Source organism: Protopterus annectens, chromosome 8.part0 (genome assembly GCF_019279795.1).
Source record: "Protopterus annectens isolate FY-2018-M chromosome 8.part0, PAN1.0, whole genome shotgun sequence".
In the NCBI taxonomy this organism is placed as follows: domain Eukaryota; kingdom Metazoa; phylum Chordata; order Ceratodontiformes; family Protopteridae; genus Protopterus; species Protopterus annectens.
The window spans coordinates 259,445,210-259,465,221 of NC_056741.1; the positions used below are offsets into that span (position 1 = coordinate 259,445,210).

Below are 20,012 nucleotides of genomic sequence, written 5' to 3' on the forward strand. Positions count from 1 at the left end.
CATTTTGAGCCTTCTAGTATGCTGACGGAGATGACTACTAATGAATATAGTTCCTTTTACCATTTAACAACTGAACAGGAAGAAATTGTCAAGGCCAAGTGAAGATAGTCTGATGGGATACAGTATCAAATGTCTTGGATAAATCCAAGAACAGTGAAGAAACAAAGGTTCTAGTGCCCTGTGGAGATTTACCCGATTAATGAAGCTGACCTTAAAGGCAACACCCCGACATTGTGCTGACCTAATAGTAAATAGAACTTCCTACACTGATATGGGGGATATAGCGTATTTGCTGGTTGATAAAGACTTCATTCATAGGGAATGGAGGACTGCAACTGTCATCCCTCTACACAGAGGCGGACCATCAGTAGATCCAGGGAACTACAGACCCGTAACTTTGACTACCCGTATATGTAAGGCCATGAAAAGAATTAATTGCGACCCTAAAACACAAGACATAAGAAGTCTTCAAACAACGGACCATCCCAGTTTAGTTTCATCAAAGGCAAGTCATGCTTACTAAACTCGGTGGACAACTTTGAAAATGTCACTAGAGCCATGGACGAGGGCAAAAACAGTACATACTGCCAACTTTGATCTGACAAAGGTATTTGACAGAATACGGCACTCAGTTATTCTAGACAAACTTGCACATTTAGGCATAAATCATTATGTCACCTGATGAATAACCAAATGGCTCACAGGTAGTACATATGAAGTTAGGGTATGAGAATCCATCTCCACCAAGAGGCCTGTTACTAGTTGTGTTCCACAGGGTTCTGTACTGACACCTCTCCTGTTTGGAATGTACTTCTCTGAAGTCAGAGCAAATGTAGAGGGCCTTTGGCTGGCCAAATTTGTGGATGATTGCAAGCTGGGTGCAATCGATGAATTTCCCAATGATGTAGATATCTGCCTGGAAAGTTTGACACAGACAAATAAGTGATGCCAGAACCATGATATAAACCTCAATGCAAAAAATGCGTAATTATATTCTTAGGGAAGACTACCACCCCTGCAAATTACAACATTGATAACACTGCTGTAAGAGAAGACCCAGTGGTAAGGGACTTAGAAATTCAGGATGACAGTAACCTGAACTTTGATCACCATGTGTCCATGGTAGTCAGAAAATATTTCTACATGGCGCAACTTACAAGTAAGGGCACAGTATCCCTGTCTAAGGAGAACGTAGTCCCACTATATTGAGCCCTCATTAGACCAATAACTGAGTACAGTGCACCCTTTGGCATGTACCTGACCAGGTATATGTAACAGCTGGGATGGCCACATAAGCTCCTCACTAAAAGAATACAGTGTGTATAGAATATGTCCTATGTAGACCACCTCAGAGCCTTGTACTCTCTCCCACCGACTACTGAGGGGTGAACTATGCCTAACCTGCAAAGCATTCTTCATTCAAGCTCTGATGGATCTGCTACACATTCACAAAACAAGCAGCACTAGAAATACCTGATCTAAGGATCTAAACATCATCAGAGATAAAACATGTTGGGAGGGATAGGTATGTGTCTTAGTGATTCCACCTTCTCTGAAACAGATTCCCCATTCATGCATTGTTCTTCCCTTAGCTTATTCAAACACAGTTTGGACCAATGGATGAAAAATCGCAAATTCAGCCCTAACTTTCACCTGTGGCCCTTAAGGACAAGGGCAATTGGTAGATGCCCTGAATCACAGCCATATACGAAAAGCCATTCCAGCCCATGGGCATTGATAATTAAGGAAAACTGAGGCATGAAAGTCTATGCTGAAAAAAGCTGTAGGGCCATTATCCTAGTACATCCTATGAGCGAAGCTGTGGTGTAGTTTAAAACCATGTAAGGTTGAGGAAAGAAGGTTATTTTCTGTTAAATGTTTAGGGAGTTGTGATTGAATATATTTTTGATAAAGTAAAGTATGGCAGTGGGCAATAGTTACTGAATTCATTGGCATCCCCTCCCTTATGTAGGGGTATGATTAAAAATATTTTCCAGATATTTGGTAGATATTTTTCTTGGGTAGACCTATTAATAAGGATTGAGATAGATGCTTTTGTGATCATAATTTTTTTTTGGGGGGGGTGGATATAAGTAGTTCAGAATTACTGTAGGGTAGCTAAGTGGGTGTGGAGAAAGTAATTGAGATGGTGTGAATTACTGCTATGACACTGACTCTGTTGTGGGATGCATCTCCATGATAAAGTCATAGCCTGTGGAAGATTTCTTCACGCCTAAAATTAGGCTTAAGCCAAGTTGCAGTTGGCATAAAGCTGAGTAATCCAGCCAGTGATCAAAATTGAAATTCTAGCATACAACTTTTTTAAGCATATTGTTTGACTCCCCACCTTTCATTGATGATTGTTCCAGGTGTCCACCATGAGAAGTCATTGCATAACCCACTGACAGCAAACTGGTCAAGTCAAACTCAACAAGCAACAAACCTGCTGTAATTGTAAGAACAGTGGCAAGAAAGCTTTGTCTGCAACCCCCCACCCCTTATGTATATCAGCATAACCATGCTGAAGGGGTGAAAAATGTTGCATAACTTAAGTAATGAAGTAAAATTGATGTGAAAATGATCAGCCACTGTCAGTTTCTGGGATTTGGGATTACGGAACTTGAATTTTTACAGGTTTTCTTCATTTACTCTTATGGACCATTTATTTCCAGGATTAATGGGCATCTACATCCTCATCTGTGTTGCACCAGTCCTTTGCTAGGTATTAAATTTATCCTTTCCAGCCTCAGATTTAAGACTTAACCAGATTAAAGTGGCAACTAATTCTCCATTAGTGGGAAGGCTAGTGAAGACTGAGTGAAAGTAAGGAACTGGTGCATCTTGAGATGCAATAGGGAGATGCCCCTCTGTAAGTAAGGAGAACCCTGATGCCAGTATGTCTTTCTGTTGTGCTTAGATGTACTTTCAAAGCTGCTGCAAGGTGACCATGTGATCCACACTAAAGATTCATCTCATGCTCCAAGTTCATTACCCATTATTCCTTTCCAGAAGGGAAGAAAAACTACTGCTGGACATTGTGCATAGTTTCTCCCTAGTATCCCATAGGTCAGTGGTTATCATTGGAAACCATATAGCTGTGTTCCCCATTGCTGTTGAAGAGTTGTCATAGGAGCACCACCCCATGTTAGTAATGTAGAAGACAGGAGGCCTTGAGAACAAAAACTTGCACACCTAGTTGCCCAGTAGTCATACCATTTAATACTTACTATTTTTCCAACATTTGATCGATGTCCATACCTGTCATTCTTTGCTAAGATGCCTTGTTCTTTTGCTTTTTGCATCCTCCTAAGTTAAACAGCCTTGAAAGGAGATAGGGGACTGTTATGAAGTAGTACAAAGAATAAGATCCATTGCCTGTAAAAATGCAATAAAATATTTTGATACACATTAACAGTGCCAATGTTTTTGGTACTAAACTACAAGTCAACTTTTTATTAACTTGACATTCATGTTGTTGTTGTGTCTTTCGGCTTTTCCTGGTTAGCGGTCGCCACAGCGGAACTCCAGTCCGCTAATGATTGGCAGTAGATTTTTACATGCCGAGTTGCCAGCTCTGACACACAACCTTCAACGAAGGTACGCCCATTCACTCATGTCTCCACACAGAAGATGCTCTAGCTGAGAATCGAACAGGACAACGTCTTCCTTTGAGGTGACAACGCTACCGCAGCACCACCACCGCATTAACTTGACATTCATGTCCAGGTCTAAAATTAATTTTGAAAACTTTCATTGCCATTCTTTATCTTGTGTGATGATTAGTTTCTTAGGTTTGATACACTGCTGTTTTCAAATGGGTTGTTGAAGGGTTTGCATGATATTCTAGTATGTTGTCATTTCTGTGTTATAAATTTTAAATGTATTTACATTTTATTTTGTTACTGATTTGGCATTGTGCATCAGGTATTGGTTTTCTGTGTAAGGCACAGTAATTAAGAAGTATGAACATGTGTTTAAATTTTAACCATTTATTTTGCTTATGATTTCTTTTATCTAGGCAGTTCTAGAAAGCAAATGGCCATCCAGTAATCAAGGTGCAAAGCTGCGCTGGGCCAAATTAAGAAATGTGATTTTGGCAGTGGCACTATTTAAACATCCAATCAAACTGAGGCAACAAAAGCAAAAACAGACACCCTCTATCAGCTTGTCAGGTATGTTGTAACTGGGAGTGGATGGACTGCGTAGTTCTGTGTTCTAACACTATACTAAGCAAGCTTCTGTAAATTTATTAAGTCATAAACTTGACAACTGAACTCTGGAATCTTGGTCAATGAAACAGATAACCTTGAAACAGGTAAACTATACTAGCAAACTTCTGTGACCTGTCCTGTATCTTGGCAAGTGTGACATGTTTCCACCACCAGTGTAGAATTCACATTGCTTCTGCTTGAATAAGTTCAGCTGTCAGTCTGTCTCCCAACATCTCTGTCTCAAACAGATGCCCTATGCAGCTCGACTGAAGAAACTCCAGCTGTACTCGGTTGTATACTGCCTACTCAGAGGTGATCTCTGCCTGATATACAAGGCCATGTCCAACCCACCTGAAGAAAACCATATCCACTCGAGCCACACGCTCTAGGGATCTAACCTCACTACAACAATAAATAGGATGTGCTGGAAGGATAGATTCCTGTCCCAGAGACTTTCCATGCTTTGGAACAAGATTCCAGTCTATATTAGGCAGAACTCCTCGCTAACATTCTTCAAGAGAGACCTTGATGAGTGGATGGAAACAGAAAGTTTACCCTGGGGATCACTTCAGTGGCTTTGCTGGACAGAGGCACAGGGAGCTAATCTAAGGGGACAGAGAAAACCAGCACATTTTGGCTAGGCTTATAGGTTCATAGGTTCATACTAGGCTATCTGCCCTAGGGCATTTATAAGCCTAGCCAGAGTATGTTTGGCTTTCGCCACCCATTTTAAATTAATTTTGCTATGCCCTTTTTCAAGGTTAGTATACTGTGCCTCTGTCTAACAGTGACACAGAAGTGATACCCGGGGTAAACCTACGATCTCCCATCCACTCATTAAGATTCCTCTTGAAGAGAGTCAATGAGGGACTCTGCCTAACCTGGACTGGGATTTTATTCCAGAGTGAAGGGAGCCTCTGGGTTATGAATCTGTCCCCTCCAGCATGTCTTATTTATTTCAGTGCTGAGGTTCAAGTCTCTCGAGCATGTAGATCGATGGGATTTGGATTTTTTGAGGTGCAGCATGTCCCTTAATTCCGGGATGGACATGGCTTTATACGTCAGGCACAGGTCACCCCTGAGCAAGTGGTATGCCACTGAGTAGAGCTGGAGTTTCTTTAGCCGGGCAGCATATGGTATCTGTTTGAGCCCTTTGATCCTCTTGGTGAGGTACTTTTGGGGTCTTTCCAGTTGCTGCAGGTGCTTGGTAAGGTACATCCCAAAAGTGGCATTGTACTCGATTATGGGCCTGATGAGGGATGAGTAAAGAGGCACGATGACTTTCCCTAATCTAGATGTGAATCCCTTCATGATTAGGTGGGCTATATAAAATGTTGTTGTAACCACTTTGGCCACGTGGTTGTCAAATGAAACATTGCTATCAACTTGGGTCCCCTGATTACTTCTTCTGTACTTAATGGATTACCACCTATGTGGTAATTTGTGGGCACTTTGTTTTTGCCAAAGGGGATGACTATACACTTTTTGGTGTTTAGCTTGAGGCCATGGCTCTGGCACCAGTTGTCTGTTTCTATGAGGCCCTTTTGGAGGATGCTTGTGTCAGCTGGAGAGACGATTATGGCACCCAGTTTGCAGTCATCTGCGAACTTGGTCAGCCACAGTCCTTCTGTGTTGGCGTGTACCTCCGAGAAATACATACCGAACAAGAGAGGTCCCAGGACTGAGCCTTGTGGGACGCCACTTGTAACTGGTTTGGAGTCTGACATGGCTCCAGCAATTCGAACCATGTGGGTTCTGTCCTTGAGCCAGTTTGCAACCCATCTAGTGACATAGGGGTTTATATTTAAGCTGGTGAGCTTATCTATAATGCCCGAGTGGGGTATTGTATCAAAGGCTTTTGCGAGGTCCAGGTGGGCTGTGTGGACCACCTTCCCTTCGTCAATGCCCTTGGTGACTGTTTCAAAGAAGTCGACCAGGTTTAAGAGGCAGGATCTGCCCTTAACAAAGCCGAACTGGGTAGGATCCAGTGTCTGTACGTCCCCAATATCTTTATTTATGAGGTCCTTGATGATCCTTTCCATAGCTTTGCAGACCAAGCTAGTCAGGCTTATGGGGCGATAGTTTCCAGGGTCCGTTGAGGCACCACCTTTGTGGAGAGGGACCACTGTTGCTGAACGCCACTCTTTGGGTACATATCCTGTAGTAAGGCTGAGATTGAACAGTAGTTTTATGTTTGGGTTTAGCTCTTCTTGGAGTTCATGTAGGACGCTGCCCGGGACACCATCTGGTCCCATTGATGCTGTGTTTTTTGCTTTGGAGAGGGCGGCTCTTACCTGAGCATCTGAGATGTCAGGGAGGCAGCACTCTGCTGGGATAGATATTTACCCTTTTGGTGGGGAGAAGTTTGCACTGAACCTGTCAGCTAGGATGTTGGCAATGTCTGTGGGTTCGGTGTATTTTTTATCATTTTGGACTAATTCTGAGCATATCTGGGAATTCCCACCCAGGTTCCTAACATAACTAAAGAAAGCCTTGTGATTATCCTTAGTGTCCTGTGCAATTTTTCTCTCAAAGCTGGCCTTAGACGATTTTATGAGTGCCCTTAGTTTTTTGCTAATACTGATCAGAGATGCCTTCCCTTTTTGGGATTTTGCTCTATCATGTAGTAGCTTCCTCCTTCTATTGTATAGTTCGTTTATGGCTGGGGTCCACCAGACAGGACGTCTGCCGTTGGAGGATTATAAACGCCTTTGGGCAGATAGCCTAGTACCTACCTATGAACATCCTGACATATTTCCTGTGAGGCTGAGGAACATGGTCCGTCTATAACTAGAACACATCTTTGTGTTGCTAATTTGGAAATGTGGACCATTATTCTGGGGGTATTGTTACACACCTCCAATTCAGCATTGAAAAGGTGGATTTTGGTTGACACCCAACAATGTACAGCAGCTTCCCCATTTCTAGCAAGATCTCATCAGTTCCTGCAGCTCTGCTCCCATGAAGCAGTTTGCCACAGTAACCTCATCTGTTGAAGTCCACCTAGTCCCTAAAGTCAGTTCTGGTATTGCTTCTTAAAAGGATTATGCTGTGCCTACTGGGTTTGAGTTTCTCAGTGTTCTTTCTTCCTTTAATGTTGTCCACATGAGTTCAGTATTTCTTGTTCCTCCACCATAGCCAAGAACATTGTTGACTTCATAGCTCCCAGATCTGGTTAATGAAACAACATCTCCATATTTGGCAGAGGTAGGAACAGTTTTCCAGGTTATGAAGAGGATGTTTCTACTTTCCGTGCAAGCAGAGATGGACCTTATTAGGATCAGCTCCACCCATTGATTCCCAGTCCTTTTCACCTTTTTCCCATCCAGTGTCTTTGGGTCAGAGTTGAGCTGTGAACCTCAAAAGTTGCTGCTCCACAGCAGGAGTCCTCCTTTGAGGTGTCAGAACAGTATCCCTCCTGAAATTCTGAGACGTAGGAGAGTTGTAAAAGGTGTATAGGTTCCCCTCAAAGTCAGTAACAACAAACACCAACTCCAATGATGGAGGGGTCTATCTCATCTCCTCTCAAGGCCACCACCTCTGTGAAGTCTAAGAACTTATGCAACAGAGGAGATCATATCCCACATCTCCCCCCCCCTTGAAAACAAGGTTTTTTTGAGGCCTGTTGTTCAAAACCATCCATTTTCTGGGGTCGTCCCTCCAGCAAACAAGTTAAATGATTTGGCTATAAAGAGGTCAAGGCAAAAGCCAGGCACACACAAGACAGTACCACAGAAACCTGATAAGATCCTTAGACCTCCAAGTGACAGCTCTGGGCAAAGTGTCCAATGGTGGATTCCATTAGTAGTAATGATGAAAAAGAGCTGACAGGCTGTATTGTCACTGTCCATACCCTAACAAGCAGTCATATTGATAGACAGGGGAAATGGGCATATGCTTGTGGTACTTCTGCCTTGAGGGTTCTGAACTACACTGCTCATATGAACCGTTTTCAGAAGGACTTTGCACAGCAGAATCTTGTAACTGTGAGAAGGTTCCCAACATAGGACTCCATCAAGCAGTTGGAGACTTCCTTGAGCATGATGACCAATATTTCTTACCTCTTAATGTGCCTCATTGCATGTAAGAGCGTATGGTGCGGCAAGGGCAACTGGAGCAGACATGACTATGAGAAGTCCATCCTGGCTGCACCTGTCTGACTTTACGGACCACTTCAAAGAGTCTTTCTCAAATGCCCTCTTTGGATCTTTGCTGTTTAGTCCATTGGTGAAAGAGACAATACAGAAGTGTGAATGAGATGGCATATTGCATTCTGCCATCAGATTGAGGTTTGAGGCCCTCCAAAAGATCCTGTAGTAGAAAGCAAAAGGGCCCAAAGTCACTCTGGCTCAGAAAAACCAAGCAACAAGCATTTGATACAACCTCTGATGTTTGGCTGAGGCAGAGGCAACTCCTTTAACAGACACAGGCTCAGAGGCAGGAGGAGTCTGCGCAACCAGGGATACTGTGGGACCTTTTCCAGCTGGCAACCTTGATGTCCCTGAAGGGCTGCCCTACTGCTTCCCTCCACAGGCAGTCCGGTTTTATTTATTCCTTTGACATTCTGCATGGATAACCATCAGAGGGATAATGTCCAGAGGCTGTTCTATGCCCTTTTTCCTATCCCCAGTCAAAAAAGGCACAACTGGATATTTCACCCAGTCAGACCAGAGCAGTGGAAAGAGAGACGACATCACATTGCTCTAGAAATTGCTATCCAGGAGGATCTTACCAGAGCAGAGAGGGTCAGGGTTTTATTCAAGATTCTTTTAGTCTCAAAACCTGGGATCTCAGCCCCTTAAATATGTTAAAAAGACCTAGTTCAGAATAATCACAGTGCTGTCAATCTCTCCCTTTCTCGGAGCAAATGACTAGATGTTCTCAGTGGACCCCAAAACTTCACATCAAGATAGTATAAGGATCCTGGAAGTATTTTTGCTTCCATCTGAGTTAGCCATTGTCAGTTCAGAGGCCTGCACTTTGGTTTCGCCACACTCCCCTCACTCCAAATGCATGGCAGTTGTAGCAGCCCATCTACATTTCCAGGGATTTCTATACATGGATGACTGGCTTTTGGCTGCTTCCATGATGAAATATCTCATCAAGGCAAGAGATTATCAGAAGTCATTTCTTCAGCCAATCCAGGTAATGCTTTTCATGGGCTGTCAGTTGAAAGCCACCAAATCAATTTCTGTCCCACCTGACGTGATTCAGATGTTGAGGTTGGCAACAGCTGCCTTACTCCTAAGAATACTAGGACTGAGCATTATCAGTGAAACAGTTTCCACACATCATACAAGAATTGTACAATAGATTATGAAAGTGCAGTGGTCTCAGCTCTTGCATCTGCTTTCCACATAAGTTTTGAAAAATGGCACCTCCGTGCCACATTTATAATGATATCTGGATTCCCATCTTATTCATTCCAGCAGACAGTTTGTTGTTTAACGTCTGGAAGCTGTAGTAGCTATGGATGTGTCCTTGCTGGGATGGGGGGACATAACAACAGGAGGATGGTTCAAGGTTTTCAGACACCTGAAGAGGCCAGTCTTCACATAAATGTTCTGGAGATTGAGGCAGTTCTCCTGACATTGTAACTTCGAGACTACCTTCCTCTAGAAGTGATAGCTGTCAAGACAGGCAGCATGACAGTAATTTGGTCTATCAGCAACAGAGAAGAACCATTTTTTATACCTTGCTCCAGGAAGCAGTGAGAGTTTGATAATGGGCAGTGGCCTTGTGCCATTGTCTTACAGCAAAGCACATTCTGGGAACCCTCAGTTGCCTTGCAAACAGGCTCAGCAGGTCCATTCTTGCTTTACAATTGGTCCCTCAATCCATCAATAGCAGAACACATGTTCAGTCACTGGGGCTACCCTTACTGTGAAGTTTTTGCTTTTCCAGACAACATCAAATGCAGCAGGTACTTTTGCCATGATCCTACCACAGGGACAATCACAAAGAGATGCTCTGGTTGAGCAGTGGCCTCCCGGTCGGTCTTCAGTATGCCTTCCCACTTTTACCCTTGATTCCCAGATTTCTACAGAAAGTAATCAAGTGAAAGGTTTCTTTCATTCTCATAGCCCTCTTTTGGGCCGGCCAGGCATGTCTGGTTTCTCCCCCCCAGACCTCTTGTTTAATTTCTTTTGGGTTTTTAATACCATGACAGGAATGGACCCCATTCCTAAGTCAAAGTATGATTAAAGTTCATGAAATTAGTATTGTTTCAATCTTTAATGTTAGCCAGAAGTCCTCTTCGCAGCACCCGCAATGTGCCCAATAATGACTCCTGCAATCCGTACACAGTTACATGTATCGGTATGGTATCCAAGTACAATTATAAATTCTTTTTTACAAGACCTGTTCCTCCTCCTACTATTGGAACTGTCTGGTTATCCTCTTTCCACATAGCCCTTATTTTTACCTGCAAATCCTGGTATTTTATGACTTTGTCTCTCTGTACATAAGACACTGTAGTCACTGGGTGTAGCAGTTTCAATGATCAGTGCTACTTTTGTCTTCTTTTCATGGACTACTATATCTGGTTTTCTCACATCTATTTTTTGAACTGTTGGTAATGGGTAACCCCATGCTTTTCAGGTATGTCAGTATTATAATGTTTGCACAATCTGCAGTGCAACAGTCTTGCCACATTATTATGTCTTTCCGTAGAAAGTCCTCCTGCCATTACTGTATCACTACCAGCAACAAGATGTGTGACTTTTTCAGTTCTGTTTTACAAAACCTACATTTGTTTGTTTCTCCCACATGTTCAATGGACTTTGTAAACCAATGTGTACATAGTCTACTGCCTTGGGCCACCAATATTAACCTTTCGTCTTTTGGTTTAAATTTGCCTCTCCTTAACCATTCCTGCATTCGATCCTGATCAACATGAGCTTGTTCCAAGAGTTTTCTATACTTTCAGGTATATATTTATGCATTTTTCACATTTCTTGCCTTATCTGATCTTTCTTCGTAAGTTCTTTCTTTTGTTTTTGGCATATTCATTTGCTACCTGATTTTTATCTGCTTTCTAGTTTGATTTCCATTCCCAATTGACACTGATATGCTTCTGCTAAACTAAGCAGGGAAGTCAACTTAGACTTATTCTCTTCGTGTTTCAGAACTTTCACTATGTTTGGGTGTTGAGGTTAGTAGATATGTATGCAGTCACACAATTGCAGATCTGTGCATATAATCAATTTCGAGGAGGCCCAACCTCCTTCAGAATGGGGAATACATAGTCTTGGTATGCACTGATTTTTATGAATCATTTGAGCATAAAGCATCTTTCTTTTTTTTTCCAACCTAGCCATCACCTTTTGTGGCAAGTCAGTTACTCCAAAACTGTAAGTTAGGACAGGAAGAGCAAATTGGTTTATAGCTTGGACATTGTTCCTAGATGTCAACTCTGTTTTCAGTGTTAATTTTAGACTTCCAAAATGTTCCTTACTAACTTTTATTTGCATTTGCTCATGTTTTATTGTTGATCCTTCAATTCCCAAATATTTATACACTCCCTCTTGCTCAAGTTCTTTTATGTCACGTTCGTGTCACAAACTGATGTTTTCTTGGTGCTGCAGCTTTTCTGCTTTAACGGTTGCTTTTGCATATTAATCAAGATCAAACAATATTCTTATATCATCTGAAAAAGTTTTGACTACTTGCAGTTGTGTTTTCAGATCCTCATTTGATGAACTGTACAGTTTTAAATCATCTACAAAAAGAAAAGTCTTTACACTTTGTTTTCTGGGAGACAAGTTGTAGCCATGACCTAACCTGTTAAGTAGACAGCTTAATGGGTTAAGGGAAAGACAAAAGAGCAGCAGTGACAGAGCGTCACCTCGAAATATCCCCCTTTGAATTTTTATCCCTGGAATAATAATTTGTCTTTTATCGTGGCGTAACTGCAAAGCAGTTTGCCACTGTTTCATGGTCGTTGTAAGGTAATCTATCAGTGTAGGGTGTATCTTATACATTTTTAAACACACATTTATCCATGAATGTGGGATGCTATCAAATGCTTTTTGTAGTCTGTTCATGCCATACTTAGATTCTTCTCCTTTTTACAGTTCTCCATTATGACTTTATTTAACAACAAATGATCCTTTGTTCCATATGACTTTCTTTTATTACCCTTTTGTTCTTTTGCCATGATTGAGTTTTCTTCTAAATGACTATAAACTCTGTCTGCATCAATTCCAGTGTATAGTTAATAGAGCACTGGAAGGCAGGTTATTGGTGTATAGTTTTAAGGATAACTGGCAGGTTCGCTGTTAAGTAGGAGCATTTTTTTTTTCTGTTAACCAGGCTGGTGTCTGTTCAGGGTACACATATATATAGTTCTTACTCATGGCTAAATCTTCATGTAAAGATGTTAATATTTTTAGCCAGAAGTTAGATACTGCTTCTGACCCTGGGTTTTTCCATTTAGGAGCTTTTCTTAACTTTGTTTCAATATCTCTGGCCATTACTTTATCCCATTTCATATTCTGTACAGTTGGGCTGCTTCTTTATTTTACTACTTATTGCCATTTAGCATCTTTATGTTCCATGGGATCTTTATAGATATTCCTTCAAATTGTATCCATTTCTTCTTTTTTTTTTGTGATGTTCCAATTCCTTTTGCCTCGTTTCCCAGGAAGCAGTTTTTTGCGGTCATCAGTAAATTGTTTATTTTATATTTTTCCTTTATTTATCTGCATAACTTCTAAGTTTTTCTGCCTGTGCTGATATCTTTATTTGATTATTTACGATAGTGACACTTCTTGTCTTAACTGCTTTATATTTTTCTCTATTTGATACTTCCATGATGACATTCAATTTTCCACCTTCCTTTCCCTTACTACTCTTGTGTTTTTGTGTCTTAATTGCATTAGTTTTCTCTATTCGATACTTCCATGATAGCATATGATTTCTCCTCTTCCTTTCCCTTACTACCCTATGTTTTTGTGGTAAGGCTTTATCCTGTTATTAATTTAGCTGCATAGTAATATATCCTGTTTACTTCTGTTATATCGCATGAATCTCTATGGACAGTTCTAATTACCATGTTTATTTGTTTTATCAAACTTCTAACTTTTTGGAGTTTATTGACTTCCTGTAATCTATTTCTTTGTGCATCTCTATTAAGTCAGGCAACTCTTTCTTAGATCATTTTCTTCTAAGTTGAGGGCACATTCTTTGATGTTCTTCGTGTTTCACTGTTGCAGTCATCACACTTGGGTTATCTGCCTGCAGTTAGCCCTCAGTCGGCCCGAATACTAGAGTCTTGGGATTTCTGCGTCGGATGCTGTCGCTTCTTCCATAATGTAAGGTCGTCAGATGTATAAAACATGCAGCCGACACCATTACATCAGCTTTTCTTGCCAAGCGGAGCCTGAAGCAGAAGCAGTTTGCAAGTGCCAGTCGGCCACTACCTGAAATTTTCATTATTCGAGTTTCAGACCTGAAGTCTTCTAAAGCTTAAGTACCCCATTGGGGATCCTTTTTTCTTGCTCTAACAGATGTCAGAAAAAATTTATAATTGTCTTGCCTGTGGAAAGCAAATACCTCACAGAGATTTTCATTCTTACTGCGTCACCTGTTTAGGCCCAGACCACGACGTTCCTCACTGTCTGTTTTGTTCCCTGTTCAACGCCTGAACTATTTGTCGTCAGGCGATCTTTGTTGCTAAATTCTTTCGGTCTCGTTCTCTGTATTCCGAAATGTCTTCGATAAGCCATCCGACTACCGATCTTCCGAAAAAACGTAAGGATAAAGACCACATAGGTCCAAAACTGCAGACAATGTTCCTGATACCCACTTCAGCAGATTCGTAGGCCTCTACTAAGACCCATTCAGAGTCCGGTATGCTGCTAGATGTTTCTTCAACTATGGAACCTGCGGATGACTCTACCTTGTATAGGTCCAGAGCCGCTGTGCAGGCACCGGCTTCTGAGGGTGTATTTAGACCTTCCGAATTTCTCAGGCCCAGAGTTTACACTACGCCTAGGAAACAGACGACCAAAGCGCATTCTCAAGCTCCCATGCCACAGAAACAAATGCTTAGAATGGCTGAAGACCTTATTACTTTAATTAGGGGAAGCCAGACTTCCTCCTCTAAAAGACAAAACTGATTTTCCTTCTGATTCTTCAGATCATGAGTCCGATGACTCTGACCCCTCAGATTACCAGGACATACCTTTATCTACCTATGAGGATTCTGATGCAGAGGATTCCATTCCCTCTGCCTCTCCACCAGACGATTTGTCTTTCAGTGAAACCCTGCATACCCACAGAGAGCATTTCTGCTGGAAGTGCCAGGCCTACCCACAGTCCAAAAAGAGACTCAGGGAATTTTTAAACTTGCCCCAGCACAGGTCTCTAGCTATACCTCCTGTTTTGGAAATTGTAGATGATGTCTTCATGGAATCCAGTCTTACCCCTGATACTTTGCCACCAGCTCCTAGGAAACCTGACGGGTACTACAGAGTACCTGACTCTCACAAATTTCTATTTAAGAATCCTACTGCGGATCCAGAGACCATCTCCTAGGGACCTAAAGGCATTAAGGCTACTACAGCCAAAAACCCTATCCTTTTGGACAGGGATTCTAGGGCTTTAGACAGATGGGGAAGAAAGGTATACACCTCTGCTACTCTTGCCATCAGGGCTTTAAATTTCCAGTTTCATATGTTAACGTACTAGCAACATATTATTGAACTAATTAAACAAAAAATTATGCTGATTCCTGATTGTGCCGAACATAAGAGTTAATGCATTCTGCAAACCAAGTTGGAAAACGTACTTTGCAGTGTGGTTTTGATGCTTTAGAATCATCTTGCAGGGCTGCTGTCACTGAGTCTGTTCTTAGAAGGCATGCTTGGCTAAAGGAACACATCTTGCCAGACCATGTCAAAGCAAAATTACTAGATGCTCCATTAAACCAAGAAAGTTTGGCAATAAAGCAGAAGTTCTTAAAAAAGATGGAGGAAAAAGCTAAATCTATGCAAACTGTTAAAGATTTCCTACAGGTACAGCCACCTAGATTCAGTAGGCATTGGCTTTCAAAAAACTGGTCCTTTCCAGTCCCTCCCAGACCTTCTCAGTCCAAACCCAGGGGCAGCAGACCACCAAGACTACAGTCTCAGGGTATGCACAGATCTAAACAATGGAGTGCTCCCACCTCAAAAACAGGGAGTGGTAAGCCACCATCCTATGGAAAAAGCTCACAATGACTTGTCCTTCATCCTTCCCAGCCTTGCCCAAGTACTTGCACCCCTAGGAGGAAAACTCGCCCTGCATGCAAAAACTGGGAGTACATTACCCAGGACAGATGGGTCTTAAACATTGTATCCCCGGGTTACAGATTCTACTTCCACTCACTGCCAACCCCAAGTGGATTGCCAGACCTCCCCCCAAACCATTGGGCAGAGGCCCAAAAGCAAGGACTTTCTCTTCTCAGTATCAGGGCTTTTCAACCTGCTCCAACAGAGCAAACAGGACAAGGTTTCTACTCCAGACTGTTTCTGGTACCCAGAAAAGAAAACTCTTAGTGCCCTGTCCTGGATCTGTCAATTCTCAACACCTTCCTGGTGGTTCCAATATTCTAAATGTTTACTCTCCAACAGCTGCTTCCTGTGCTAGCCAAAGACTCCTGGCTGGTCATCCTAGACTTAAAAGAAGCTTATCTGCACATCCCCATAAGGGAATCTTGCAGGAAATATCTACGTTTCAGGGCAGGCTCTATGCACTATCATTTCTCTGGATTTCCCTTTGGCTTATCTACTGCGCCCATGGTATTTGCAAAATGCCTGGCTCCAGCCATCGCATACTGCAGGCAGAGAAAAATTCAAATTTACCCATATTTGGACGATCGCCTGATTCAGGCGGACTGTCAGGAATTGCTACTTCAGCACCTGACATTTGTAAAGAGACTTCTAACTTCTCTGGGGTATGCCATCAACGAAAATAAATCACATCTGGTACCAAGCCAAAAGATTGTATTCCTGGGAGCAAGCTTGAACACAACTTCCAAGATGGCATTCCTCACTCCAGGAAAAACAGGTTTAATTGACAAACTACTTCAATCTACTGGCCACCCAAACCCAGGTATCTGAAAGAAAAACACTGCAAGCCCTAGAGTTCATGACCTCTTGCATTCTGCTAATTCCATATGCAAGACTGCATATGAGGAAACTTCAATGGTACTTAAAAAGTCGCTGGTGTCAACATTCTCAGGACCTGGAAACAATGATTCCTATCATTCCTTGCCTAGGGAAAGAGTTCCTTTGGTGGGCAGAGGCCTGCTACCACAACAAGGGACTCCCTTTCATTCAACCCCCTGCTGCCCAAACTCTGACAACAGATGCATCAGACTGTGCATGGGGGGCTCACATGCCAGGCAAATGTATTGAAGGCAAATGGAGCCCAAGACAAATGCACCTGTATATCAATCAAAAAGAAATTTTAGCGGTACAGAATGCACTGACAGCCTTCAAATACCTTATCCTTCCAGGACAACTCTTGATAAAGGCGGGCAACAGCACAGTTATGTAGTACATAAACAAGCAGGGGGGAACTCATTCCTACCCACTCTGCAGGTTAGCCATGGCTCTGTGGAACACAGCCTTGCACAATCAAGTGCACCTGCAAGCTCAATTCCTGTCAGGCAAACTAAATTCACTGGCAGATGACTTGAGCAGAAAACTAATGGACACACACAAGTGGAACCTGCAACCCAAGTTATTCAAGCTTCTGATCCACAGGTGGGGGACACCAGAGGTGGACCTCTTCGTCTCCCCCCAGAACCATCAATTGAGCAAATTTTGCACCAGAACTCCCCACAACCAAGCAAGGAAAGTGGATGCCCTGTCCTTTACATGGGAAAACCTCTCTGTCTATGCCTTTTCCCCCTCTGCCCCTCCTCTCGAAAGTATTACTCAAGGTCAAACAGGACAAGCCAAGGACAATCCTGATTGCACCAGACTGGCCATGCCAGCACTGGTACCCACTTTTACGCAGTCTGACAGTAGTGCCACCCTGGCACCTACCTCAGACCCTTCCCTGCTGTCCCAGCAGGAGGGCCAGATTTTGCATCCTCAGCTGCAAACCCTAAACCTAGCATCCTGTCTCATCCCCTGAATACATCACCAACAACCCTCAGCAAACAGGTGCTGGATGTCATCCTTGAGGCCAGGAGGCCTTGTACTAGGAAATCCTATTCAGAAAAGTGGAAAAGATACTGTTCTTGGAGCCAGTCTCAGGAAAATGACACAACTGTGTTCAACTTACCTCAAATCCTGGATTATCTAGCATAACTACTCCACAAAGGCCTGTCCTTCTCTTCAATTAAGATTCATGCCTCTGCCATTTTAGCTCATTACAATTGTGAGCCACCCTCTTCTCTCACCCTCTGGTAAAACAGTTCCTGAGAGGAGCTAACAATTTAAGACCCCCAAGGAGAGCTCCCTCTCCAGCCTGGGACCTTAACTTTGTACTAGAGAAGCTCACGCTTCCCCCCTTTGAGCCTGCTTCTACAGCAGAGTTAAAATTCCTCTCTTGGAAAACAGCCTTACTTCTAGCCATCACTTCAGCAAGAAGAGTGTCTGAGTTGCAGGCCCTTATGGCGGTGGAACCCTTTATTATCTTCCATGCGGACAGGGTTTCCCCTCAGGACTAAGCCATCATTTATGCCCAAGGTAGTATCTATTGTGGCTTTAAACCAATCCATCCATTTACCAACTTTTTTCCCTAATCCTCAGAATAAAGGTGAAAGGATCCTGCACTTCTTGGACATGCACAGACAGCTTAGGTTCTACCTTGATAGGACTAAGCCTTTCAGAAAATCTGACCAGCTGCTAGTCAGCGTTGCTTCAGGGGCAAGAGGGCAAGGCCATCTCATAGCAAACCATCTCCAAATGGGATAGCACACCGCATCAATTTCTGCAAACACCATGGAAAACCTACCCCACAGGGGATCAAAACCCATACCACTAGGGCTACCTCAACCTCGGCAGCATTTCTCAAGGGAGTCCCCACCTGGGACATCCTGGAAGCTGCAACTTGCAGTTCTGTACACACCTTCAACAAGCATTACCACTTGCCTATTTTTTCTAAATCCAGAGCTAGATTTGCTACAGCAGTCTTACAAGGCCTGCTAGCTAGCCCTAATACTTGACTGCCTCCACCCTTCCTCAGCTTTGGGAATCAAATCAAGTGTGTTTTGTCTGCAACAGCGAAACATGAAGAACATAGTACAGTTGTGTACACTTACCATAAATGTAGATGTTCGAGTGTATTCACATTTGTAGTCCAGGATGTTCATCGTGTTATCCTGCTGCAGTCATCACACTTGGGTTATCCTGTCGTCAGGCGGTCCCGCAGTCGGCCGGATTTCCAAAGTCTTGGTCCGACGTCTGTTGCTGTTGCCTCATCCCTGACGTCAGTGCACCAGGGGTACATATATTGCAACTGACACCATTTTCTTCAGTCTTTCTTGCCGCGCAGTGCCCGAAGCAGAAGCAGTTTGCAAGTGCCGGTCGGCCGACTCCTGAGATTTTCGAATTCGAGTTTCAGACCAAAGTCTTCTATAATGCTAAGTACCCCATTGGGGAAACTTTTCTTGCCTCAGACCGATGTCAGAAAAAGTTAACAATTGTATTTCTTGTGGGAAGCAAATACCTCATAAGGATTTTCATTCTTATTGTATACCCTGCCTAGGCCTTGATCACGACGTCACTTCTTGTCGTTTTTGTGCTAGATTTAATAAATGTACTATTAAAAGACGATTTGATTTCGCACGACACTTTTTTGGCAGATAATTTAATTATAACATGCCGTCGGAGCTACCGACTACCGGCGTGCACAAAAAGCGCAGGGAAAAGGATCGACAGCCCAGGCCTAAGCCCGATTCCGAGGCCTCGGTTGATCCGGTCTCCGGTTATCAGTGAGGCTCCGACGCAGCCTCTGACTACCGCAGTTGAGGAAACCGAGACCGCTATGGATATTTTGACTGAATGTACTAGGCCGACGCAGCCTTTTACTTCAGGCCCTACCGACGACTTACCTTCCAAGGACGCCGGTACTTCTGAAACACCTTCGCCTTCTGAAGGTGTTTTCAGACCGACTCTCACAGTCAAAACGTTTTCTAAATCGAAGACTCCTTCCAAATCGAAAAAGGCTTCACTTCAGTCTCCTGTTCAAGGCCCTATGCCTAAGAAACAGATGCTCAAGATGGCTGAAGATCTGATTTCTCTTATCAGGGGTTCCCAGCCTCCTCCTGACAAAAGGCCCAGACAAGAGGAAGAATCTGCTTCCTCTGAACAACTGTCCATTTCTTAGGATTCCTCTGAAGACCAAGACTATTCCTTCTCTCCTTATGAAGATTCTGATGCTGAGGACTCTATTCCCTCAGCTTCCCCTCCAGAAGATTACTCTTTTGGGGAAACTTTACACACTATGAGGGAACATTTCCACTGGGAAGGTCAGGATTACTCTGATTCCAAGAAAAGGCTCAGAGAGATGTCCTTCAAGAATGCAACTGCAGTCATAACATATGGGTTGTCCTGCCTCAGGCAGCCCTCGGTCGGCCGAATTCCAAAGTCTGGGTTCGGCGTCGGCTGGTGTCGCCTCCTCTCCGACGTCACCACGGCTGGAGTATAAAGGCATCGGCCGACGCCATCTTCTTCAGTCTTTCTTGCCGCGCGGTGCCTGAAGCAGAAGCAGTTCGCAAGTGCCGGTTGGTCAGCTCCTGTGTTTTCAGTACCGAAGTCATCTAAAAGCTAAGTACCCCGTTGGGGAACATTTATTCTTGCC

General features: G+C 43.2%; 1 protein-coding gene across 2 annotated transcripts in view; it reads left to right on the plus strand.

Annotated features, from left to right (window-relative positions):
* The window catches only part of DENND4B (DENN domain containing 4B), a 2,518,380-nt gene that overhangs the window by 1,463,046 nt on the left and 1,035,322 nt on the right, over positions 1-20,012 (plus strand). For both annotated transcript variants that reach the window (XM_044079736.1, XM_044079737.1), the window contains one exon: positions 4,019-4,172. In XM_044079736.1, coding sequence (XP_043935671.1) covers positions 4,019-4,172 — 154 coding nt within the window. The remainder of the gene's footprint in view (positions 1-4,018; positions 4,173-20,012) is intronic.